This window comes from Embiotoca jacksoni, unplaced genomic scaffold (genome assembly GCF_022577435.1).
Source record: "Embiotoca jacksoni isolate LCO1_2020_lvr unplaced genomic scaffold, fEmbJac1.0.p SCAF_16, whole genome shotgun sequence".
In the NCBI taxonomy this organism is placed as follows: Eukaryota; Metazoa; Chordata; class Actinopteri; family Embiotocidae; genus Embiotoca; species Embiotoca jacksoni.
The window spans coordinates 5011453-5037515 of NW_027185296.1; the positions used below are offsets into that span (position 1 = coordinate 5011453).

The 26063-nt window shown below is 40.2% G+C and overlaps 2 protein-coding genes across 6 annotated transcripts; one reads left to right on the top strand and one right to left on the bottom strand.

Moving 5' to 3' along the window:
• The first annotated feature begins 799 nt into the window (after positions 1 to 799).
• tpm4a (tropomyosin 4a) lies at positions 800 to 24004 on the top strand. 4 transcript variants are annotated; one of them, XM_069150407.1, is made up of 9 exons: positions 800 to 1034; positions 3025 to 3150; positions 17702 to 17835; positions 18577 to 18694; positions 18829 to 18899; positions 18987 to 19062; positions 20148 to 20210; positions 20959 to 21028; positions 21768 to 22599. In XM_069150407.1, exons 1-9 carry the CDS (start codon positions 921 to 923, stop codon positions 21848 to 21850), a joined length of 855 nt encoding a protein of 284 aa, XP_069006508.1. In that variant the 5' UTR covers positions 800 to 920; the 3' UTR covers positions 21851 to 22599. The 4 variants fall into 4 exon arrangements, with proteins under 4 accessions (XP_069006508.1, XP_069006507.1, XP_069006510.1 ...); XM_069150406.1 differs by lacking the exon at positions 21768 to 22599 and adding an exon at positions 22637 to 24004 and having other exon boundaries at positions 810 to 1034; XM_069150409.1 differs by lacking the exons at positions 800 to 1034; positions 3025 to 3150 and adding an exon at positions 7567 to 8153 and having other exon boundaries at positions 21768 to 21999.
• On the bottom strand, positions 23742 to 25309 carry LOC138198784 (small ribosomal subunit protein eS27-like). 2 transcript variants are annotated; one of them, XM_069150411.1, is made up of 4 exons: positions 25191 to 25309; positions 24654 to 24762; positions 24436 to 24546; positions 23742 to 24328 (listed from the first exon to the last, which is right to left on the bottom strand). In XM_069150411.1, the coding sequence occupies exons 1-4, from the start codon at positions 25194 to 25196 to the stop codon at positions 24300 to 24302; spliced, it is 255 nt and encodes an 84-aa protein (XP_069006512.1). In that variant the 5' UTR covers positions 25197 to 25309; the 3' UTR covers positions 23742 to 24299. The 2 variants fall into 2 exon arrangements, with proteins under 2 accessions (XP_069006512.1, XP_069006511.1); XM_069150410.1 differs by having other exon boundaries at positions 25182 to 25309.
• Between the last annotated feature and the right edge of the window lie 754 nt (positions 25310 to 26063).

Consider the following 26063-nt stretch of genomic DNA (forward strand, 5'->3'; position numbering starts at 1 on the left):
TGACTCATTTCATAATCCTTAAGTAGCTTTGTTTGCATTTGTTTTCCATGCTAGCTTGTTTTATAGTTTTCTTTCAGACAGCATCAGAGTCTCTGTTTGACTAGTTTAAGTCTCCTCAATATAATAGTGGACTCGGAGAGGGCAACACCTCCAACTTTAATGCCTCTGATGACAGCAAAATCACAACATGGGAACTCTACCTCCTACGTTCTCTATCCTCTTTTATGTATCTCTAAGTTTCTCCCTCCCTCTATGTTAAATGTCTCTCTCTCATTGTCTAATATACACACTCTTAAAGGCCTCGAGTGTGAGCTCCTGTTTGCCATTGACAGGAGGTTAAACGTGGAAACAGGACCTGCCCGTCTGCTCTCTGCCTCTGTGAGGAAACACAGCAATCCAAATAAGGAGATCAGCCACGGTTGCAGAGTGAGCGACAGGAGCGGAGCAGCCAGACCATACCTCAGAAAGAGCTTGGATGGGGGGGTTGATAGGGTGGAGTACGTGTCGGAGAGAGTCATAGTCAGGGAGTTGGGATGGAGTGGACGCAGAGTGGTGAGCAGAGGGATGAAAGGAGGAATGGACAGAGAGGAGATGGATGGAGAGAAAGGATGGATGGAGGGAAGGGGGGTGAGAACAAGGGAGGAGGAGGGGGCACCAGAGACTGGGGGCAGGTTCTGTTGCAGTTTAAATAACTACCCATATAGGGTTCAGCTCCTCATCTCTGTTCACAGCTTTCTGTCTCCCTCCCTCTGTCTCGCCCTTTCTGTCTGTCTCTGTTTCTCTGCAGCTTTGTTGGACTCTGGCTCTCTCCAGTAGTGCACGCAGGGCTGAACCTCCTCCATCTCAACACGACAGGAGGCAAGACTTTTTGAAAGTGCAATTCAACATCTCTGAGCAGTTAATCCGAACAAGCAGCCACCATGGAGGCCATCAAGAAGAAGATGCAGATGCTGAAACTGGACAAGGAGAACGCCATCGACCGGGCAGAGCAGGCAGAGACGGACAAGAAGGCAGCAGAGGACAAATGCAAGCAGGTGGGGGGAAAGAGAGAGATAGAGACAGACAGATGGGTCACAAGTGATGCTGGTGTATATGCAAGAAATTGAATTTAGAGGAGGGGGCTCTTGGTTAGTTTTGAAAAACCTAAATGTGAAATGTATATTACTTAACATGTATAGGTTAAAATGATGGGCAGTAGACAAATTAGTACCTTTTAGTTTAAGGACTCACTATTTAGTTGCAACTGGAGAAGTACATAGATCTTAAATTAAAAAGTTGTTCATGTAAAAAGAAATAACCACACTCACAGTGTAAGACGAGCCCATGTGCTTTTCTTTAAAGGCTTTTCTCTTTATCCAATGCTTAAGCTAATCACAACATTGATACCATACCAGACATAACTTGAAGGAAACAGCCTGTAAACACCTCTCACATTTATTTATATTACTCTCCTCAGCCAATTTACTGGTTTACTTATCACTGCTGGGAAATGTTTGAACGTTCTGGGAGTGTTTTTTGGCAGTGGCTCAGAGCCTGAATGGCAAATTTAACACATGTTTGTGACAATAAATGAAACACACAAACTCAGTGTTTTCTAAAAGCTGAGGCAACACTCTCTTTAGTTTCTGTGTTGCATGAGATAATAATGCAGTTACAGCTAAAGTTTACCATTAGTGGAAGAACAAATCCAAGCATCCCAAACTGCAAACACAAACTTCGATCATGCAGGTTAATTGATGCACAAAATCACATAAACATGGGTTTTTATGGCAGCAAACTAGAGTTAGAGCACCATTTTATAAAAAGCACAATCCACAAATACTAAAAAGGCTGAACAGGAACAGTAGTATTAGAGCTATTTACATTGAGGCTCAAAGAGAAATCTAAGAGAGGTCATCACTAACTCTCACATTGGTACCAGCCAGGATCAGGATTCGGTCTTCATTAGAGGAAAATCTGGTAACATCCACCCCCCAATGGAACAGTTTAAAGAAAGTTAATGGATTATCTGTTTGAGTGAACGTCCGTCATGAAGCATATTTGACAGGTGTATCCAACACACAGGAGACAACACACACATAATAAGCATGCAGACACATGTAGTCACACAAATGGGAGAATAAACACACACATATCAGACCTTTGGTTCTAGGTGACTGTGTGTTCTCACAGATAACAGCTGTATTTTTAGACACCAGGAGAAAATGGCAGAGAGGAATTCAGCTGGATTATCAGATGTACTTCATGGGCTCAGAGGGGAACACTGATTGGGGGAGCACTTAACCCTGTGAGTGTGCACATGTGTGTATGTGTATTAGAAAGAGGATTAGGCTCTGCATAGCAGCGTTCTTGACAGGGGAGACTGATAGTAAACCATTACCGTTTAAATGTTCCCAGATATCATAAACGCGATTAGACTCTCAAATCAGTCACCGCTGCTTTATCAGCCGCCTGACGTTAAACACCTCGGCTTCAATAACCTTCTGTCAGACTGAGCCATTAGTTAAACACAATACAAACACAATAACAAAACAAAATACTATAAGGATCTGATCCAACATTTTACTCAATAGTCTTTTTTTTAAGGTTGGTGAAAGTTGTAAGAGTAAAAATAATGAATGGTTCAGAACAATCCTTTTATCTTTGTTAGAGTGATATTAATCTAAATTAAGAGAAGTTTTCAACAAATAATTCTGTCGGTGTTCTGACAAAGGCCACGAAATTATACAACCCAACACTGTCAAAACAGTTTGGATGAGTAGAATAGAATAAAATAGAGTAGAGTAGAGTAGAGTAGAGTAGAATAGAATAGAATAGAATAGAATAGAATAGAATAGAATAGAATAGAATAGAATAGAATAGAATAGAATAGAATAGAATAGAATAGAACAGAACAGAACAGGTACGTTAGCAGTAACGAGGACGGCATCTCACACTCAATTTTAATCCCAGCGGGGTAAAGTGGGGAGATGTGTTGGGTGAAAAAGTAGAACACAATAGAACTAACAGTCTTTCCTGTTGCAGATGGAGGAAGAGCTGCTGGACCTCCAGAAGAAGATGAAGCAGACAGAGGATGAACTGGACAAATTCTCTGAGGGCCTGAAAGATGCTCAGGAGAAACTGGAACTGTCTGAGAAGACAGCTGCCGACGTGAGTGACGGGCCGCACACTCACACATACGAACACAGTCTACTCAGTTTCACATCACCTGATCGAAAAGGTGAAATGAAACGTAAAATAACAATGCAGCACTGTTTCACACTGAGAGACTGAATATTGACAAGAGGCCTCTTCTACTGTCATCAGTTACTTGTTTTTCTGACTGTGACCCACACGTGTGCCCACAGACACACACACACACACACACAATCACACACCTTATCATGGCACTCGTGAAAACTACGGCCCATTACTCCACCGCTGGACTGTTTCTAAGCCTGCTCCAGCTGTGGCTTCACTTTGATCCAATGCGAATGATTTGGAGCACTTCAGAGACGACTGTTACATTCCTGTGCACCCACTCCTGAAAGATGAGCACATGGTTAAACTGTAATCCCTCACCCAAACATACACACACACACACTGAATACACACACACTCACTCAGGTCCTGCAAACCAGCAAACCAGAGCAGAGAGCATTATCACAACACATCGGTTTTCATCTTACAGGTCTAACATACATTCATGTCATTTCTCAGGGATCTTTATACTTATTTAAATGTATGTTGTGTTCGTTTGGACAACAACTACAGTTTGCATGGATGCAGGCTTTATATGACACCAGTGTGACAAAAATACAAATATGTCATTTTGCTTTTCACTCTTTTGCAGATGGCTTAAATATATACCCAAACACTGTACATCATCAGTACAATTTTGAGGTACTTGTACCTTCCCTGAGTTTTTCCATTCTATACCCCTTCATTGTGTTTAATCAACTACATTTGATTAAATGTGATAACTACGGTTATAGTTAATAATTAGGGTCCATGCTTCGGCCTGACATTTGTAACCTCGTGGACTGTACACACTCCAAGTGCTCCGACTACGAATGCGCCAGGAATACAATGGATGTTAACCTCTATAAGAAGCTTTTTTTTTTTATTATTATTATTATTATTTTTTTAACATTTGCTGTGTCACATCCTTTTTGGTTAATCATTAAAAGAGTGAAGCACACAGATGACGTTAAACTCCCCTCAATGCCACAAACACTTTCATGACCGAAGGCTCCCACCTCCACCTTAGTGAAGAGATAATCGGCTCGACTGTGGAGGTGCTTTGATTTTTACATGCGTTTCATCGATGGTCCTGAAACAAAGTGGGAAGCTCTGAGTTGTCCTGTGCTATGTTCACCTACTGTGCAACTCGCATCTACGTAGCAGACCAACGCATACCTTAAATTGTAGTTTGAATAGCACCATGTGTCCACTGTCCGCGTTCAAAGTTTGCATTGGTCAGCAAATGTGGAAATCAAGAATTGGCCTTAATGTAGCTTTGACCCGCTGGCATCAAGCAGACATGAAGATAGGGTTATTAAAAAAAAAACCTTTGTTATTTTTTTGTTAAGGAAAGATCTGAATAGGTTTTCCATCACTGAAGAATCCTGCGTGAATCTCATAAACTATTTTCAAATTTGTGAGAACATTTTTGTGTACACAAATAATTATTCAGTAAATGTTGCAGAACATTAAAACTGACAGTCCTGTGGCTAATCAGCTGCAGGTCATGTTTTAGATTGTTGCCAACACCGCAAACCACAGGGCTATATATCTGTCAGTGGTTGTTCCTCTGGCACTCCTCTTTGCATAGCTGTTGTGTGCGTGAGAGAGAGGGAAAGAATGAAAGAGATGAAGTCGGAGCCAATCAAAGTTCTAGGAAATTAATTATGTCCAAGATAAAGATAAAATAAAATTTTGCTAACAACAAGTCAGAATCCAGGAAGTCATTTTAACAAGATTACAAAGCAAATCGACCCCAGAGAGAAAAGTGTCATGCAGAAAAAACTCACCCACCTTCCACCAAGATGTGGTATTGTTTGAGTTTCATGGAGGATATCCCAGGGAAATGCAGGGTTGTACTACACAAAGGGAAGGGAAGTGCCTGCATTGGAGACACAGAGTTGGAGGTTGAGACATGCTGGATTATCCTCACACAGTGATTAAATAAACTCTGTGAACAGTTCTGAGAAGCCTCACATGTAAAGTGGGTCAAGTGGGCCCCTGGAAAACATACTTGTTGAAGTTGTGGTTTGAGCCTGACTAGGTGTAGCTCCACTCTTGGGTGTCCTGTAGTGGGTGGAAAGGGGACTCAAGCAATGCCAGCTTTGGTAAAAAAAAAAAATAGATGATGGCTGTGAAATTTATTTACATTTACAGTGAAGTTCTGTAACAATGACACCAACATCACGAGTAGTAAAGCTGCTCCTCTCCACCTCCATGACTTTCCCTCCACATGTCACTTATTAGAGGCAGCAGTCAAGTCATTACACATCTGAATTCACACCAGATTGGAGGCCTGGAAGTGAATGGGGAAGCAGAACAGCGAGCCAACAGTCCAAAAGCACTCAGTTATGATTCATGAAAAAAAAAAAAAAAAAAAAAAAAAAAAAAAAAAGGCACCTAGCAGTGGTGATATTTAGGTCATCACTGTTCATCACTATAGCTCAAGAAACCAGAGAGAGCCTGTCTTTAGGAAAATTAGATCGCAATATTACAACAGGATGCAGAAAACTAAAGGTGGTGTCTTGGTGCAGGTAATGATAACACTACTCACAGCAGCAACAGTTGCAGATTTAGGAGGAAAGCTGGTCTGCGGTTGCCAGCCAGGCGGAGAAAGCGGAGAGCAGGCAGGGGGGGCTCTGGTATGTGAGGAATGCAGCCAAGGCAAACAGAAAGCCCCACACTCCTGTGTCTAATGAAATCAATGCTTCCAGCTTTTCCGGTGCAAGGGGCAAATCAGAGAGAGAGAGGCTCAATCGACACATGAGACTGACTCTTGTTGTGAACAGCAGAACTGAATTTGAGCTGAACCTGATTTGAGCTGAAATCTGCTGTCCTACTCGTCCGTCCACCCAACATGTTTGCTCTCAGGCTGACTGTGTGAATAGGAGACGATTAGGGTAAACACAGGCAGGGCTGGCAGCGAAACGTGGAAGATGGACCATAAATCTGATTTACACCCACACAATGCACATCATATTCGAGCGGGCAGGAGGGAGAGGATGTTTGTTTGCTTCAAGAACAAACACTCACACACGTTCCTTTATTTGAAATACAGTCAATATTACAAAGCTCACCACAATTGTTAACCAGACAGGGTCTGGCATGTGTACATGTAAAATGATGCACAATGCATCTAGAAAAACTTAACTGCTCAGCCACAAACCTGGAGTATAATAATGCACTGAATTTAAAAACTAAATATTTTTATATTGTATAATTACTCCAGCTTAGGGCCTCTTTGTTTTCCGTTTGTTGTCACAGATTGAATATTTATGAGCTGCTGTGAAGTGGAAAAACCTCTAGTGGAGCAAAGGAGAAGTCAGACGGAGTATAAAGAGTGACAAGTCTGTGTAGGGAGGAGGTCGGGGTGGTTGGGTGGACTGACTTTCACCCAGGAGACCAAAAACAAAAGTCAGCATTGACCTTTTTTACACAATGTAATGTAACAACAAATGTTGTTGTTTTGATATAAACCGTGATCGTTTCCAAAACCATAACCAAACTGCGACTGCTACAACATTAATTACATGCTTATCATTGTGGCCTTGACCACAAAAGGTCTGGTAGGCCTAATCTGTCCAATGGTCGAATGATATATTCTGTCATTCAGGTGAGAACATGTTGTTTCTATAGAGGGCGCTTCAAATGCCATAATGTGTCATTTTGAGAGTCAGTGGGAATCAACCTGTTATGTTTCTTTGGTGAGAGGATGAGTGGAAAGTGATTGTCCCTTTGTTTTATCTGAACAGCGTTTTAAGACTATGACCTCCAATATTTCCCAAGAAAAGCCAAAGATTTGATAATGTGTGTAGCATGCAGCACAATCTGACCACTCAGAAAGGGATACACAACGCTGACTTACCCGAAACAGATTTTGATACCTTAATTCAGGGTATTTTCCAAAACTGCACTCATTTTAATCATGTTTATTTAAAGTCAGCGACACAACGAGACTAAATACAATTGACTGGTTTTTTGGGGGGGAGAGGAAACACTCAAACCCTTCATCAGGGCCAGGTCAGATCCAGGGTCCTGGGGCCAGTGATAGGGCCTCCAGCTCCACATTCAATAAGACTGTAAGGGGAAATTTAACTGTCAAATCAAGTTTGGACTTACTGAAGTTTGTGTGTGACAACTAAACAATGGGCACTGTGCCTTTACAATAAGTGAAAGTAATTCATCCTTGCTTTCCTTTTGCTCGTCGCCGTGATCACATCGGTCACAGGGATAAGCTATTACACACACACACACACACACACACACACACACACACACACACACACACACACACACACACACGCCCCGCCCTCTCTGACCTCATCGTCCCGATCATCTTTCTCCTCCTCCGGCACACAGTCTGGCGCTCTCAGCTCTCCTCTCCGCTCAGCTTTTCTAATCCTCTTCAAACTCCAAGTGTCCGGACCAAAACTGCTACGCACATTCCTGAGGACAACTTCCAATACTGCCCATGAGCTTTTCATTGCAGCAGAGCAGAAGAAACATTTGGAGAACACCTGGACACTCACACTTCCTTGTTATATAACTTTCGCTGCACTTGTACGACTCCTTTTACATTCCAAAGACTTTGGCCCCGGACGGAGATCGATTTTGTTTTTCCTTTTTTTTAAAAAAAATCAACGAGCAAAGTCATTTTTATTTTTTATTATATCCTGAATAGACCAAACAAGCAGGAATCAGTAGCATACGTTTTTTTTTTTTGCACAACCCACAGATAGTCTTAACTGATTTTTTTTTTTCTACGTGTAGTCTTAAATTAAGTAAGAAATCAGTAAACAATGGCAGGTGTGAACTCTCTGGATGCTGTGAAGAGGAAGATTCAGTGTTTGCAGCAGCAGGCCGACGACGCAGAGGACCGGGCTCAGGTCCTACAGAGAGAACTGGATAGTGAACGGGAGCTCCGAGAGAAAGTGAGACAATCAACTATTTTTTTTCCACATCTTTCTCTCGCTCATAAAACCTCCTCTTTCACCGCTGCGCTCCGCTTTTCACGTGTCAGGCTGACTAGGTGGTGTTAACTTCTGCCTATTCACCTCTCAGGCTATTAAAAAAAAAAAGGTCTCAGCTCGGTTGATGTCATTGATTCATTCGCGGGCGTGATTGTGCCACAATGCAAGGCGTTGGTCTCAAATGAAAAAAAGTTTGGATTCCTGCAGGTCTTTGCGCATGCTCAGTGGTGTCTGGTTTACAGGCCGTTGTAAAACTAGTGAATAATGTGGACTACGTAGACAGCATTGGAGATATATTTTGCACAATTTAATTCATCTGTGTGATTAACGACAGAATTAATTGTTCATAGAAATTACTCTTATGCTAATTAGAATTGTAAGTACTTATTAATCAGTTTTTGTCAGCTTTGAAGGATTTGACAAAATTATTGGGACAATATAGTGAACCTAAGCTTTTCACACTCTATGTCAAGACATAGATCTTGACATAGATCTAGAAGTGGCACTTCAGCAAACTGTATTTTGCCTGCAGCAGCTGTCTGGTTGAAGCCCTTGCCATCAGGCCTCCCTGCCTCCACAGATGATAGGAAAATGCAGGGCTCAGAGTTAAGTGTGCCTCCTCTGTTATTAGGGATTCAGAGGAGCAGTATGGAAAAAAAAAAAAGAAGCTATTTTTAGCAAGAGCTGAGAGATTAGCCACTTTGTCAACTTGTCACTCAACAGAAGAAAGAATTCTGATTATCACTTAAGCTTTAATGTCGTTAAAAATGTGATTATTTTCTGGTTTTCTCAGTCGTCTGTGGTAGTAAGCAGATTGTCTTTGGGTTTTGGACAAAACAAGAAATTTGAATATGTCCCTCTGAGCATTTTGTGTTGTCTGCTGACTACGAACTGGTAGATTAATCAGTCAAAGTCAGCAAAAGACGTGTTAGTTACAACCCTATTCTCAGCACACAGCTAACACTTCTCAACAGTTTCAGCAATGCTCAACTTTGGCTGAAATTAGCACAAGTCATTGTTGAAATTCCACAAATGTGTAGATGCTTGGATGTATGTCTGTCACCTGCCTCTCTCTGAGTTTAATGACTTCACAAAGAAAAAGATATAGGCTGGAGCAACAAAAAAAAACCAAAAAAAAAAATGCTTAGCTGTACAGTTAAGTAACAGTCTTGACTTGTTTCACGTGCTGCTTTATGGCTTATGGTGCCATATCCTTTGCATAGGAGCTGGTTTAATGACAGGAGAAGTAGAGAGATTCAAGGAGAGTGGGTGGGGAAGGTGTGGCTGTAAAGATATAGAAGCTGAGTCCATGAAAGGAGAAGGCCTGCTGTAGGACTTACCCCTTTGTTACAGACTGCCTATTAGGTAACAGGGCACCTTTTTAATTGGACAAGTGGGCGTTTGCTTGTGGCTAATCATTCTGATATGGACTTACATACTGACATCAGTACGTTTTATTTTAAAAGAAGTACAGCAAGTTTGATTTCATAGTTGTCTGTTTGTTGCTATATGATTGTGATATATAAAGCATTGTAACTTGAACACAAAGTATGGGGATGCTGTGATTAGACCTGCAACAATCAGTCCAATAATCGATTAGTTGATTGATTGTCGACTAAAAATTAATCGCCAACTATTTTGATAATTGCTTAATTGTTTTGTGTATTTTTTTTTTTAAGAAAAAATGCTAAATTTCAGCTTCTTGTAGCTACATTCAGTCTTAAATGTGAATAGTTTCTGGTTCCTTCAGTCCTCCATGATAATAACCTAAATGTTTTTTGTTTGTTGACTGTTGGTCAGGACAAAACAACACATTTGAGGCTGCATCTTGGTCTATTGGAAACACTGGTCAAAATTTCCCATCATTATCTGTCATTTTTAAGACCAAACAACTGATTGATTTTTATGAAGGAAATATTCAATAGAATAATTGATAATGAAAATAATCGTTATTGGCAGCCCTAGTCGTGATTGCTTGATGGATGATATCTGTTCTTCATATAATGGCTAATAAGTGTTTTGTTCAGTGAAATCTGTATGTCTAAACTGCAGCATACACTGAATGTAAAACATTGAAGTGGGAAAAGCAAATGGGCAAATTCATTGTGTAGGATTTCTGGCAGAGTGTATTCATTTGTCTTCTTTTTTTGTAAAATTAAAACAAACAGCTAGGGTAGCTAGTGTTTTCAATCACATGTAAGGCATAAGTGCTAACTGCTAAGAGCCACAAAGTTGTGAACAAAAAACTAAATTTACAGATTGAAAATTGTTTATCAAAAAGTTTATTGTTGATGTATATCCACCATTAAAAAAAAAAAGAAAAGAGAGAGACATAACATGCACCATCAGAGTTTTGGCTGGCAAATTTATATTTGTGTCTTAGAGCTATTACATTACAAATGGTCCATGTGACATTTATAAGCAGTATAACCAGAACAAATTGTTTAAAGCACACGTAATTAATGTAGTTAGCAAATAAAAGGTCATATCGTATGACTGTACTTTACTTTATAAAATGGAAACCTCTGCGAGCATTAATACTTTACATAATTTCAACTATTTCATATTATGTTGCCATCCATTATCAGTTTAGATACCAGCATCCAGTTATGAATGCTTCACAAATAGAATTCAAGTTATTGTCAGATGCACCAATAAATACTTATAAAGACCTTATCTACTTACTGCTACATTATAGTATTTTTATACTGTTTATCAAAGCTCAAAGCGGGGGGAGAGCTACAGTTCTCCTTTATCTTAGGGATTGATGTATTACATTTTGTAACAAATTTTTCCATTTAATTCCTTTCAGACTGAGCATGTACAAGCAGTTTCAGATGCCACATTTCTCCCTCCATGTGCACTCAAAGTCAAACAGAGCAATGCATTTGTGTGGCGAGGTTAGTGTGGTCCCATATGCGAATAATTAGGACGACCTGGAGTTATTCCTCAGCACAAAAACTCTTTTCATCAGAGCACAGGGAGATCAAAACAGGAACCTTGCTGAGCGTAATGAATGTGAAAATGTGGAGGCAATAGAGAAACACTGGCCACATCTCTCACTTAAAAATAATAGTAATTGCTTCATGTTATTTTTCATGTGCTTTTGACACTTCTGGAGATGTTACTCAACTATTCAGTAATGCTTTAAAGCTCTGTCAGATCACTGCGACGAGACAGTGTTGATGCATTCATTAGATGTCTTATATTTACAGCCATTATTCTCAACGAGCTGTTCAGTTTTCACAGCAGTTAAACTAAGAGTCAGGTCAAATATGATCAGATTTACTTTGCTCCTGAGCCTGTAAACTGTGAGCAGCACAGATGAACCAGATTAGCTGCTTTTTATAACATGGAAAAACATTTGAGAGACCACTTCTGCTTCTGTCAGACATATTTCTACTAAATATAGATTTATTTAAATGATCGATAGGATACATAAAAAGTACAGAATTTAAAATATCGGTTTCTTTTCTTGAAATTTTTTAAGCTGTGCTCAGTGCAGTCATGTTGTCAACACACAACAAACAGTTACCATGTTGACAGTTGGTGTTTAAGCACACAGCATGCTGAAATGCAATTTGTAGTGTACAGATCTATTTCTATAACTAAATGAAAAAGGGAAGCTGGACGCAAACCTTCACTGAGGTATCCTCCCACACACCCTCCCACCACTGTCCCTCCCAGGATGTCGCCTGCCGACTCTGGTCCAGCATTTCCTGTGCTTCTACTCCCAACACTTCCTGTCCCTCAGCTCCAGCCCTGATCAACAGGAAGATTAGTGTGTGGTGGACTTTTTGTACTTACTTAATGTTGAGCCCAGTCAGTGGTGTACAACTTCAGTGACAGTTTAAAACTTCTTTAATGTCCATGTTTTTTTTTTATTTTTTTTGTATAGCAATGCGTGTCAGCTATTGATCTCAAATTGTCTGTCTCTATATATAGAATATGTCTGCTGCCTTGTTTTTGTGTCTGAAGCACCGTAATTACATTTAAATTGAATTTGGTCGACACTGAAGTTGTTTTTACATACTGCACTCTTTTCACCGCACTTACAGCTCATATTGGAAGTCAATTGCAGGAAGTTATTCAGAAAAAAATGCTTGTTATTCGGACAACTTTCCTCAACTGTCGACATCAGCTAGATGTGTCGTCTGTAGTGAGCTTCTGAGCTGTGGAGTTTTCTGCCTGGCCTCCAACGGTCTCCACCAGATTCTGTGGAAAGAATTACTTCCTGGTTTGACTGTTTTGTTTGGACCTTCTCCCTGGGAATAGCTCAACTTTCCCAATATAACTGCCACATGCTGATACTTTTTGGCAGTCCCTGGCATTCAGGGGAACACTCCCATGTTAGTGGCTTGTGGCTTCGCTGATTATGCAGGCCAAGGTTGCGGTATCTCGTTCAAGCAGTTAGTGCTAGCAAAGCTAAATATGCTATAATGTGAATAATAGAGTTTTATGTTGCATTTATATTGCATGCAGTAGTGTTTGAACTTGAACCATTTTAAATGCAGTCCACTGGGTCTTGGAGGTTCAGTGATGCAGTTCAGTGAAGTTTTGTGCTGCCTGTGTGTTGGTGAAAGGAGGAGGAAATGGTGCTCATTTAGCTTGAAACAAACGCATAAACAGTTTTATTGCTAGGATGTTTACTTGACCTGCAGGTATTTAAATCAGTCCAAAATCCACCAAAAGAAGTACAAGAAGGGAAACTCTCAGTTCTGTCACATCTCAAGAAAAATCTTGGTTCCTTGCAAGTTTTGTGGATTCCTGAAAGGGCAAATCACTATTTAATGGTTGCAATCAGCCTCTGTTTAGGATTAGACACATTGAGCTGAAGACTCAAAGCTGAAGAGATCCTTCAGAAAGTCCGAGTACATGGTGGCAAATTACATTGAGCACAGTGAGATATCGCTGCGATGCTTGTCTGTGTGGTTAATGACCTTCTTTTACATATCATACTGCATGAATGACTGGTTTATACTTCATGCTGCTGTGTTTGCATGCCAGAGCTTTTATAGGATTAGATTACATACTTTTTGACACTCTTTGTCTCTCTCACACACACACATACTTTCACATTGAGAGTAGTGAGCAGCCCTGTCAGGAATAACTTACCCTGAACCCCAACAGCATTGTGCAGCTCATTAGCCCACTGTCCTGGAATCAGCCAGTAATTAGATTCCTCTTTCACTTGTCCTTGGTCCTGTCTCTAACACATCTAATACACTCAGGTATTTCTCATATCACTCCCAGCAGAACTGTGCCGTATCTTCAAGTCAGGCTGGAGACTGTTTACTTTGTGGAGGCAAATGTGTATTAAGCCGTCAACCAATCAGAGAACCTTGTATTCCAACGTGTTGTGGTTTGTGTCACTTACTGATGAACAGGCTGTGAAAGGAATGGTTCAACATTTTGGGAAATGCACTCAGATTTCTTGCTGAGCTTTAAATGAGAAAATCAAGAGCACTGTCATGTTTGCACGGTACATTTGCAGCTACTGGCTTCAGCCAGTAAGCTTCCTTTAATCTACCAAAAATCAGCCCCTATAAGCTCCCTAATTAACATGTTATGTTTGTAGACCACAAGGCTCTTTTAAACCCTCTTACACTTAGGTTATTATGGCGATTAAACAAATAAGATATAATGTGTTAAATAGTGTGTTTGGCTGGCAAGCAAATTTCTTCGGACAGAGCATGGCTGTATATTTCCCCTGTTTCCTGTCTTTAAACTGACAAGCTGCAGGGGGTAGCTTGAAATTTAGTGTACAGATATGAGCGTGAGGATGAAGCTGTAAGAATCTAAAGAAGCTAAATGTCTGTTAGCAGGGCAGGAACTGGTCCAGGAGTGCTGTTAAGTGGACAACAGTTACTGACACCATTCCCCCTCTTAGAAAGTTGGTGTTATATATTAAGCTACGATGACAACACGGCAACTGCTTGTCTTTTGAACGTGCGTGTGCGTGCATGTGCGTGTGTGTGCATGCATGTGTGTGTGTGTGTGCGCTCGTGTGTGTGTGTGTGTGTGTGTGTGTGTGTGTGTGTGTGTGTGTGTGTGTGTGCATGGGTGCGTGCTTGCGCCCATGCCCATGCCCATCTGTGCTCGTTGCCTCACAATCTTTCTGACACTCCACCACAAACATTCCCCATAGTTTGTTTTACCATATAAGGCAGTGTGCGTCCCTGGCAGGAGAATGTAAAGTGGTTGCTAAAGGAAGGGGCATGGAGACGGAGAGAGAATACCAGCTCTGAGAGAAAGAAAAATCAAAGGGAGGAAATGAAGGTGCCAGGCAGCTGACTTCCTGTCACCTTTTTTAAAGATCCTCATTTGTAAAGTGACGTTAGCCTCTATTCTTGTAATAAAGGTTTGTCATTCCACTTAGTTCTTGCTCCTTGTGAACTATGTAATGTTATGTTTATTATTTTTATCCAAACCCTCTGCATATTCTCGTAGCTGCACCAACCCTGGTTAAATGATTTTATATAGCTGCAGTACCCTCAGGATTTATTGGAAAAACTCTTCTCTTCTTTGGTCACGGCTCAATGAATTAGAGGCATGAGAGCATGCACACGCACATGAGCTTTTTTTTACTTGACACAAAGCTCTCTCTGTCTTTATGGGGATCCCCCCTCTCTGATAGTGAAAGTCTGATGACAGATAAGGCACCAGGTTTCACACATTCGATTGTAACCAGAGATAAACGACCACCACAGTGGAATTTGCAAAGGCTTTGGTTTTTGTGTTTGTGTGTTTGTGTGTTTGTGTGTTACTTGACAGTAAACATTTACAGCAAGCCAGTTGCTTGCTGTTAATTATGTGTGTGTATTTGTTGGAGATTGGCAGAATGAGTGTCTGGTTTGCATGTTTGCAAAGCATGTGTGTGTCTGGAAGTGCCTTACAATGTCTGATGTGCCAGCGTAGCTGACCTTAAAGCACATGAATAGCATGTTTGTTTGTGTGCAGACTGTATTCTTCACAGCACATTGCTTCATTCAGGACACAGGAAGTAACGATATCTGTTATTTCAGGCTCCAGGTTGAATTCTGTGCAGCATTTCTCACCAGCCAGATGTAGTGTCGACAGATAGAGACCTGTGTAAGAGACACTGCTAATGAGATTTCAAGATGTTTTGAGCGATTTATGATTTTTCATTCATTCTGTGTTGGTTTAGGTTTTCCTCCGTTGAGTGCTGGCTGTTTTAAGACACGTCAGCGATAGTTAGACAGACATTTCCTGTCTGGTATCAGTAGCCTCCCCTGTTAGTTTTGGGTGCAGCAGGGAAGAGACCTTGGAGAGGACGAAAAATAATATAAGGGAGGGAGAAAGAGCGGTGGAAAGAGTGACTGGCTAGTAAGCAGTTTAAGATGAGATGGAGACAAGATGGATAAAATCTTGAGAATTTAAGAAAAAAGTTTGGAGGCAGCTGCCCACAAGCAGGAAACCATGCTTTCATTTCCTGAAATATTGAGTCTATGACAGAATGGAAGTCTGGACTGGTATGAAAGTCTATTTATTCTCACCATAAACAGACCTAATAACTCCTTTTCATTGAGTTCTCTCTCTTTCTCTGTGGTGTTATTTTTCCTTCTCATTCACAATCCTTTCTCTTTAGCTAAAAGCATGGAAAGAGACTTTCCATGCTTTTAGCTCACTGAACGTTTAGCAGAACGACTCACCTACCTGTAAACTGAATGGCAGACACTTTGACTGTTGATCTGACTGGCAAACTGACTTCTGGACTGAGTGACCTGAGTGACTGGGTAATGAGTCACTGACTTACTAACTGCAGCGCTGCAACTGCACACAGAATAAAGTCTGCTTGTTTAAGAAATCCCCAGCTGCTTCGCTTTAAGAGTAGGGTGTAAACTTGTGTGAGTACTGTGGGTGTCAGTGAAGGTTTCTAACAGTTCAGAAGTGCAGTTATGTCGCTGTTTTAGTTGTCTTAGATTATAACAGCAGACAGCCTCTTTGTATTGTATTAAGACACTGCGTTGGACTGGTTTTCAGTTTGAATGCGGCTCCCTAGGAAATGCTGTTTGGATAAACTCTGGCCTCCAGAGGACATTCTTGTATAGTTGTCTGTTTGCTTTCTTTTACTTCTCTCTCTGCCTTTGTTTACCAAGGGCAGATGAGAAGAACCTCATTTGTCCTACCTACTTGACCCAATTCTCCATTCACCATCACCGGAAATTCAGTTTTTCTAAAAGTTTCATTCAGATCTAAAGTCCTGCGATCTTCACATATTAAAGGGGATTACACTTTCCAGGCAGACGCAGTGTGTTTCATCAGAGACAGTTTATTACAGGTAGGCCCCACTGCTGCAGAAGATTCTCAGAGGACCTCCAGCTGGCTCCATTTCACGTATTATTCATCAGCTATTGATTTGTGAAACATGAACGACCCCAGAGAGCATGATGAACTGATTACAGAATCTCACTTACTGTTCTGTACTGTAGTATTTGAGCTCACTTGCAGTTCTTTAATTGGATTCAGTCTGTTAGTGACTGAGGATGAGCATGACGGAATGATGATGGCAAAACTATTTCCCTGTCACAGCACTATGGTTACATTCAGGTGATTGTATCTAGATATTTTTATCAGAGGTATTTTCAGAATAAGAGTCCTCTACGGACATTGTACTACGTGTTTGTGTAGTTGCCTCTTCCTCAAAATGACGCATAGTTTCTTTCCAATGATAAAAATGGGTGAAACACTAAAAATACTCACGTTTTTTTTAATTTTTTATCTGAACTATACAGTAATGTATTTCTTTTGTATAAGCAGGGGAACAGAGAGTGTGAAAACGCCCTTTAAGAGGGTAAATGGCCTTTAAATGATTACTGAGTATTCCTAGAATAAATAATCATGTTTTAAAATGTTCTTTCTTTACAACAGAAGTGGTTAAAAATGACTCCTCAGTTTGGTGGAAACTTTTGATAAGATGAGGAACTCGGTCAGTGACCATTGTGGTACACTCCCTCGTATCAGACACTCGTGATTGCGGTAGTTGTCAAGGAAATACAGCCTGTGTAGACAGGACATCGAACCGTCACCAGGGAACACCTGATTCCTCGATGAACTTTGAATCTTGTCTTGGTCTTCTCATTACATTTTCAACACGACCTTCCAAAGATTTGTGCAAACCTTACAAATTAAACATAAAAAAAAAAAAAATCTGAATTTACAGTCTTTCATTTTAAAGAATTGAGTCACTCTGCTTGATTTGGTCTTCATATACATTGTTCAGTGTTCATTTTTACACTAATTTGAAAGTAAACTGATTTTGCTTCACAGATAAGTAAAAAAAAAGTCTACATGTTACAGTTTCTGTTCATATTATTTGTTGAACTCTTTACTTTTCTCCCCCCTAATGCCCTCTTTGTGTCTGTTCCTTCTCTTAGTTTTTTATGGCAGGTGGGAGAGGGGGAGGAGAGACCAGCTTGGATGTTTTAAAGTTGAATGAATGGCTAAAGTTCTCTCTTTCCCCTCCTCTTTTTTTTTTTTCTTCTCAGGCAGAGGGTGATGTAGCAGCTCTAAACCGTAGGATCCAGCTGGTGGAGGAGGAGTTGGACCGAGCCCAGGAGAGACTGGCCACGGCGCTGCAGAAACTGGAGGAGGCGGAGAAGGCTGCAGATGAGAGCGAGAGGTCAGTTGTTTTTTTTCACATAAAAGAAGCATCAGGAAAAAGAAGACCGTGTAGTAGAGGCGCTGATTGGTCTCTGTGGTGTTTACATACAGGTGCTCTGTGGATGCTTCAGGTGTATTGTACTTAAATCTTGTGAAAGGGTCATTGCATGGGTGGCATATGGTCTCAATCCAAAATGTAAATTGCAAAGCTTCTTCAAAACCATCCAAAGCACAGTGTAGGGTTTCAGTTCAATTCAATTCAATTCAATTTTATTCATATTGTGCCTAATTACAACACAGGATATTTTATGGCACTTAACACATTAAAGTTCTTACAGCATAACTTTACAACATTATACAGAGAAACCCAACAATTCAACAATTCCCACATAAGCTAGGAGGGAAAAACTCCTCTTTAAGGGGGTAAAACCTCCAACAGAGGGAAGGAAAAAACTCCCTCTCAACAGGTAGAAACCTCCGACAGAGCCAGGCTCAGGGGTGGGCGGCCAACTGCCTCGACCGGTTGGGGTGAGAGGAGAGCAGAGAGAGAAAAGGACAGCATAGAGATCCAAAACATGAGCTGTTGGTGGGGCCAGTTTGTGTTGAATTACAGTGACATTATTCTCCATGGCAATATGTATTAAAAATGACTGTGATGCGACCTACATACGCCTTCATCAGGAAGAACTTAATGGCCTGATAAAAACTTAAATTTATGTATTTCTGTCTCTCTCTCTCTCACTCTATTCTGTCCAATCAGAGGGATGAAGGTGATCGAGAACCGAGCGATGAAGGACGAGGAGAAGATGGAGATTCAGGAGATGCAGCTGAAGGAGGCCAAACACATCGCAGAGGAGGCGGACCGTAAATATGAGGAGGTGAGGCTCTGACAGTGTGAGTTAGTCAGGCGAAAGACTGAAATTCCTTAACTTGATCTTAAACTACCTACTTTTCTGATTTTATTCATGCTTTAAGTTCTAATAATTTCCCCCTAAAATGTTTGTTGTCTCAGGTGGCTCGTAAACTGGTGATCCTGGAGGGAGAGCTGGAGAGAGCTGAGGAGAGGGCCGAGCTCTCAGAATGGTAAACCAAAGAAACACGCACACAAAAATACACACATGCTCTCATTTCTCGCTCTTACATCAAGTATGCACCGGTATCTCTCCACAGTAAAGCCAGTGATCTGGAGGAGGAGCTGAAAAATGTGACCAACAACCTGAAGTCATTAGAAGCCCAGTCTGAGAAGGTGAGAGGCAATATCAGAAATACATTTACAAGTAGTAATTATTGTTTTAGCTTTCTGAGGTGCCGGATTTGTGGAGTTTTTCCACATGTTAAACTTTCATGTTTCCCCCAGTAATGTTTAAGATAAGTATGTGACGTGTTCGTCAAGTGTACTGACAAGTCCAGATGCTTTCTCTGACTCTCACAATGTTTTGGCCTGTCAAAATGCATCAGTGGTAAAACTTCATTCTCTTATTATAATAGCTCCTATTATGGCAAAGCAGACTGACAGTTTATGAAGCTGCATTTGTCCTTTTTCACACACACAAACAACCTAAATATACAACGATACATACTGAACAGCAGGTCTGGCACCCAGCACACACTCATCTTCTTGTATCCTATCATTTGAGCTGCTCCCATGGCTCAGTGGACAGTAATTTGGGAGAGCTACCCTTGGGGAGGGAGACCACATCACCAAAGTATTGTTTCGGACTACCTCCATTATAATTGTCTATCATCAGGCTGTGTTTACAACACAGCCATTTATTTTCCCCTTGGGTTAGGATGAAAACATAAGGAGGAGTTCAAGACCTGAACTCCTTTGATAGGCAGCTGCTTAAATATATGCCTGCACAATGACTTATCCACCACATGACAAATAAGCCACTGATACGCAGAGTTAATGGCCCTATGAGGTGTTTGGGTAAATGTGAACCAGCAACTAGTAGAGACCTGCAGCACATTCCTGCTGTTATCTGCATTCCTCCCCAGGCACAGACATGCAGCACAGCAGCATGCCAGGTTTACCACATGACTACTTTTCCTTTGGTAATATTTGCTGTGCCTTTGCTTTGTTCAGTCAGACCTGCTAGAGTTGGCATTGCAACTTGTTCCCAGGCCAGGCCAACACCTTGTCTGTGTCGTGCCTCTAACTCCTGTCTTACACTCATTCTTTAGAGGGAGTGGCACCAAAGCTCATAGAGCAAATATAATGTTTGGATGATAATGTGTGTGTGTGTTCACATTATGCAAGTGTGAGTATGTATTTATGTTTCTGACACCAATTTGCTAATGTTGTTTCCTTCTTTTTCTGTCTGTTAACAGTACTCAGAAAAAGAAGACAAGTACGAGGAGGAGATCAAAGTTCTGACCGACAAACTGAAGGAGGTGAGAAGCTGTTTATAGGAATCTCTTTGGTATATTTGAGCAAATAGTGTACATTTTTAGTACAGTAAATATACAATAGTAAAAAAAATAATGAATTATGAAACTTTAAAAAGACACAAGGACTAGAATCACAATTCACCATCTGTGTATCAAATTCAACAAGGGACCTTCACGTATGTCCAAAAATGGGCCATAAAAATGGACTGTACGGTCACTGTCCATTTTTATGGCCCACTTCTCATTGTATTTCCACGAGTTGATGATATTAGCTTGTTGTTTTATTAAATCAGAGCTGCCCAAATTGGGGCCCACACATTCTTTGTTTTGGCACGCCACGGCATTTGACAAGCTCACGCATAGTTACCCAAAAAGAAGCATATGGATGCTTTATGTTTTTGACAATAGCTTCTGCACAGTAATACAATTACTATGGAGAAAATTAAAGATAGATGTTATAATTATTCTGTCGTTTTATTTTAGATTTATAATATTCCATTTTGTGCAAAATTTATCACATTTTAGAGAGGGACTAAAAACTTATTCTCCATTCAGATCAGTTGTTGGCTCTTTGTAGGAAATAATTTGAGCAGCTCTGTATCAGATTCATATGTAAATGCACCTACATATGAAAATGTCATTTTTATAATACCTTCAGAAACCCCATAAAGGCTTTGTATTATTCTATTCTAGTCTTGCATGTTGGATTCTTTTGAGAGCTGCTGACTTACTGTGTCTGAATTCTTGCCAGGCTGAAACCCGCGCAGAGTTTGCAGAGAGGACAGTGGCCAAACTGGAAAAGTCCATTGATGACCTGGAAGGTACGAGATCAGTAACACTCGCATTAACATCTTGTGGATTTACAGCTTTTTTTGTTGTTGTGCTAAAATATGCCGGGTTTTTTTTAAACGCAACATGAAGACAAATATTCATGCAGACTATAGCGGGACTAGCTTTCAACTAAACAACAGATGATCTGCACCTAACGATGCATTCAGTTTCAGTAAATTAGGAGATGTGTTTGTTGATGAACCACCAGTACATGAACGTGCAAAATCACTTAGTTCAACTTGAGACCGATCCCTGAAGGAGTGTCCTAATTCAGCATCAGTGGAAACATTTTCTGTGGAAAAGAAGGAATTCTTTACCAAATATTTGGAAACTCCTCACCGAAGACAAACCAATAAAATACCCATGTTTCCAAAGGACAAATATTTCATGTCAGCCGCGCTGCAAAGAGGACAGAATGTGCTCACGTTTTTAGGTCGGCATTATTTAGTTGATGAACGGCAACTGAGTTATGAGACATTGGGCTTAAATGCTTAAAGCTCACAAAGCAAAAGAGCTGCAAGCTGAATTAGATATGCATCACTCTTTTCTTCCAAGCATTTCTGCATCTTTAAAAAGGCTGACCTATTTTTTTTTTTTTTTTTTGTCTTCTCCTTCCTCCCTCTGCTCTTTGCCTCCATCTGTCTCTCATTCTCGTCCCGCTTTTGGCTTCTTTGTGTCGCTGCTGTCCTTGCCACCTGCCTGTACTTCCTGTCGACCTCTGACCTCCAGATGAATTGTATGCTCAGAAGCTGAAGTACAAGGCCATTAGCGAGGAGCTGGACCATGCCCTCAATGACATGACATCTCTGTAGACATCTTTGCTTCTCACTTCCCCTCCACTGTGCCTCTGTCTTTTCTGACTCTTCATCTCCTCTCTGCGGATCATATGTGCCTTCTGCCAATCTTCCAATGCAAACAATGATTAATTAAATTTCTTTTTTTTTCCCTACTTTGCAGCTTTTGTCTCTTTTCTTGACTATTGGTGTAAAATAGTAAAACAGAATAGTACAAATATAATGTGTAGCCTCAGCTGAGTACTTAATTTCAAATATGTAATCAAGAAACAGTTTGTTATTGTACAATTGGTTGCTACTGCACATTTTCCATCTGATTATCAGTCATACAAGGTGAGCTCTTCTGGTGAGACTTTGGTTTTGGTGTGAATTAATACAGTTTGCAATCCCTTGTGACCCTTAACAACCCTGGGTTTAAATCTAACAAATTTAAGAGGCTCTGATATGTGTGTTTTTACTGATACAAACACTATTTACACAAAGTAGGATCTTCTAATGACTCCACAGTGCAGCGCACACCAGTCCTCTACAAAATCCATACTGTATTCTTCCACTGACTGTCTTCTAGCAGTCAGCACCTTATGCATGAAAGACACTGTGTTGTGGTTGAATTTTTTTTTTGCTTGTGGCACAACTTAACCAAAGTAGTTATACAAAACATCTGTCCAGTAAAACAGCACTGAGCAGTTTTCCGAGTGGAGGCTGTTTGACAAACCTTCTAAGGACATTAAATTGGCATGACATGAGCTGTGTTATTAGCTGGTGGTTGAGGGTTCATCATGTCACGTTTCTTCTTCTCTCCAGAGAAACTATCACATGCCAAAGAGGAGAATCTGGGCATGTGCCAAGTCCTGGACCAGACCCTGCTGGAGCTGAACAACTTATAAACACACAGAGAGGAAGCTGGAGAGGATGAGATCGTCTTTAACATTCCATTAAACGTTCGACTCCATTCCGCATTTCGAGCTGTAAAATCTTTATTCCCAAGTAAAGGGGGATTAACTTAATGCCTGTCCCTTAATTTTTTTTTTCTAAGGCACAACTTTGTTTTTCTTTTCTTTTTTAAAAGATGGGAAATCATTTTTGAACCCATTGCTTCTTTTTTTAAAATTTTTTTTTATCTCCAGCTGTGATTGCAGAAAGTCTTTCCAGAAATGATTTTTGACCACTTGTTTAGTAAGAACTGGCAGTACATCCGCCCAAAGAAACCTCAGATTTGGTCACTCAACCACTTAAACTGGCTCAATCTTACATTTTATGCGCACATACATTATTGCCTCTGTCTGAATATTTTTTATACATAGGCTACAGATGGCATTGGGCTCTGCTCAGTCTGAGTTAGTGTGGCTCTGAAGTGCCACCCAGTGGTGATATGAAGTTAGTCAACAGTTTTTTTTTTCTCATCATTTTGTACCATTATAGGTGGCTGTAAATCAACAGATTCAATAATCCGTCTCTCTCAGCAGTACCTTGTAAAATCTGTTAGTGTTTAAATAGCACGATGGACAGGTGGCCCGATGGAAAGGTCTCATTCATAAATAAACAATCAAGGCACATGCTGCTCAGTGGCTTTAGATTTCTTTACATGTAGTTAAAATTTGACTTCTCTTTGGCCAAACTCTGATTAACATGAGGTTGACATCAAATCTTTTCTTTGTGGGAATCTGCAGAACCTGAGAGCTGAATAGTGTCTGTAGTACCTTCCTTAAGTTTGACCTGACCACTGATAACATCTGGATCATTTCCAACAATATGCCTTGATGTAGCCAATATGTACTAGATTTACAATATATTGTATTACATGAGCGAGCTAAACCCCAAACCACTGGAAGCTCAGTCAAGTTTTACCAACCATGGATACTTATTGTATATAGTAGAATAATGTTAGGTATGTGAGAAGTTCTATTGCTTTGATTTTTTTTTTTTTTTTTTTAATTATTTTTCATTTACACCACACCACTTCGTTTTTGCCAGGGGAACTCTCAAGACCAAAGAACACACATAACACAGACAATTAATTCTTCAAATATTTTATTTCTGTTTGTGATGGTCATCGTGGTTTCATCTCATACCGTGGCCGTGGAAAGCGCCTCAAGTTTGATCGAGACCATTATTTTGAAAACTTTCATTCACCACCCCCTCCATGTCAACTTAATAAATGTTTTACAGAAATCATGACTCATTTAACTTTTTGATGATTATGAAACTTATTTTACTCGTGCAACAAAACTAGCAAAAGTCAATTTACATTAAGTGCTTCATCGTGTCTTCATCTGACATTTCTATAATTCATTCAGAGTACACAGGAATGTGCATGCATGTAAATGATTCTTGGTTAATCTCAGGGGGGGGGGGGAGAGATTTCACTCTGCCAGATCAAGACAAAGATAAATAGAGGGGGTTCACGACAGAGTGGCTCAGCGGTCCATTCTGCTGCCTGTCATTGGGTGTTTCAGCACATTACTGTTCATGAGTGTTTCCTTCTGAAGCTACAGCCTAGATGGGCAAAAATCAATAATTTCAGTATCTCTTTGCAAGAAAAACCTTCAACACTGAACTAAATTGTCTCAAAATAAAATAACAGTTTGTGAGGTTCTCCCTACCTTCAGTTAGTTTGCATTTCCCCCCTCCAGGCCTACAGAGGATTATAGAGCAGCTTGCGCAGGGTACCACTGTCTGAGCATGGCTAAAGATGGTGGTGATCCTGTAGCAGCCTGGGAAGTGTTTATAGATAAATGAGAATATGCAACATAACATAAAAGTGCTTTCGGTATCAAATTAAAACGATATGTGTGGTGCAGTATGGGCCCACAGTGCCTACCCATGCATTTAACATCCATGAAGTAGGAGTTGGGACTCTGCACCAGCCTCTTCTTCTTATGTCTTCTCCTCTCCTCCAATAAACTGGGGTGCATCAGATCCTTAGCCAGCTGCAACAGAGAGCAGAGCAATCTTCAACATTAGTCCTGTTTTTAATTTAACCGGTGACGTAATAACAGCTTTAACAATATGTGTTATAGCCTGACTCACCCTACAATCTGGTGAATGATTTACTACTAAGAAGTTTACAACCATTTCCAGACAAGTCCAGACATGACTCCTAACAGGTCTATACTACATGTACAGATAACATTGTATTACCATATTGTGGAAAATTAATACCGTATCCCCGTGCAGTTATAAGCCTTTCTAATCCTTATTTTCATTCCTTAATTTTTATATATTATTATATTGTATTTCTCACTTCAAGACTATTCAAGCAGCTTTCTGCCAATCAGAACTGTTCTTCAGGTCCAAACATTTCTAACCAGAGATTTTTAAAAAGAAAAAGAAAAAAAAACAACCATACATCACTTACAGGCATTTTGTTTTACTCAGATCACCCAGGTTTTTCTTCCAAAGCAAATACGACGTAATTAGTGTGGGATCAGCGTTCAAGTGCGCCACCAGTTTGTTGTAAGGTCTGATAAACGTTTAGATATAAGTACCAACAGACACCGAGCAGGCGGGGTTTCTGTGTTTAAGGGAGGTGCAAATAGACAGTACTGGCTGAACTTTTCAATGTTGAATACATGTTAGTAAATACTTTATCAACGAAACAAAACAAAAGTCAAAAACGGTAAACATTTACCTAAATATTTTCAGCTGGTAACAGCTACGACAGATGTTGAAGAGGTAATTTATGCGGCGTGGATACAAATAAAAAAAAAGTCAAATGTGTTTTTTTTATTTTTAAATATAGATGCTAAAATGTTTGGTTTCATTTTTTTTTTTTATAAATACACACCGTCAACATGTCTTTATGCTGTTAACATAAATCCCGTCACACTATTTCTAGTGAATAACATCAGTTGATAAGATACTTCCTAAAAGGAAAGAAAGAGAAACTACCTTCACCCTGCAACTGACTCATTGTCACCTATAACATTAAATACTTTCTGCTTTTGTATTGACGACACTGCGCCACTACCGACTTATTATTATTTATTTTTATTTAATTTATTTTTATTATTATTTTATTGAGAACAAGTTAGTAACTTATTTTGTTCAACGATTAATTAAACAAAACTTTAATTCCGGGTGGCGACACATCTCAAAACGAGCAAACCCAACAAGACTTCCGGAGCCACGACGACAGAGAAGAGTGACAGATGATTTGACCAATAGGCGGCTCGCGAGCAGTGACGTTGTTTTTTTTCTTCTCCACACCGGGCGGGATATCCGCAGTAGT

Excerpts from the sequence above, each read along its gene's own strand:
- LOC138198784 (XM_069150410.1), bottom strand. Across the intron at positions 24,547-24,653 it reads CATGGATGTTAAATGCATGG|GCTGCTACAGGATCACCACC; the intron begins GTAGGCACTGTG and ends AACACTTCCCAG. Across the intron at positions 24,329-24,435 it reads GAAATGCAAACTAACTGAAG|GCTGTAGCTTCAGAAGGAAA; the intron begins GTAGGGAGAACC and ends TTGCCCATCTAG.
- tpm4a (XM_069150407.1), top strand. The coding sequence starts at position 921 with ATGGAGGCCATCAAGAAGAAGATGCAGATGCTGAAACTGGACAAGGAG. Across the intron at positions 1,035-3,024 it reads CAGAGGACAAATGCAAGCAG|ATGGAGGAAGAGCTGCTGGA; the intron begins GTGGGGGGAAAG and ends TTCCTGTTGCAG. Across the intron at positions 20,211-20,958 it reads TGACCGACAAACTGAAGGAG|GCTGAAACCCGCGCAGAGTT; the intron begins GTGAGAAGCTGT and ends AATTCTTGCCAG.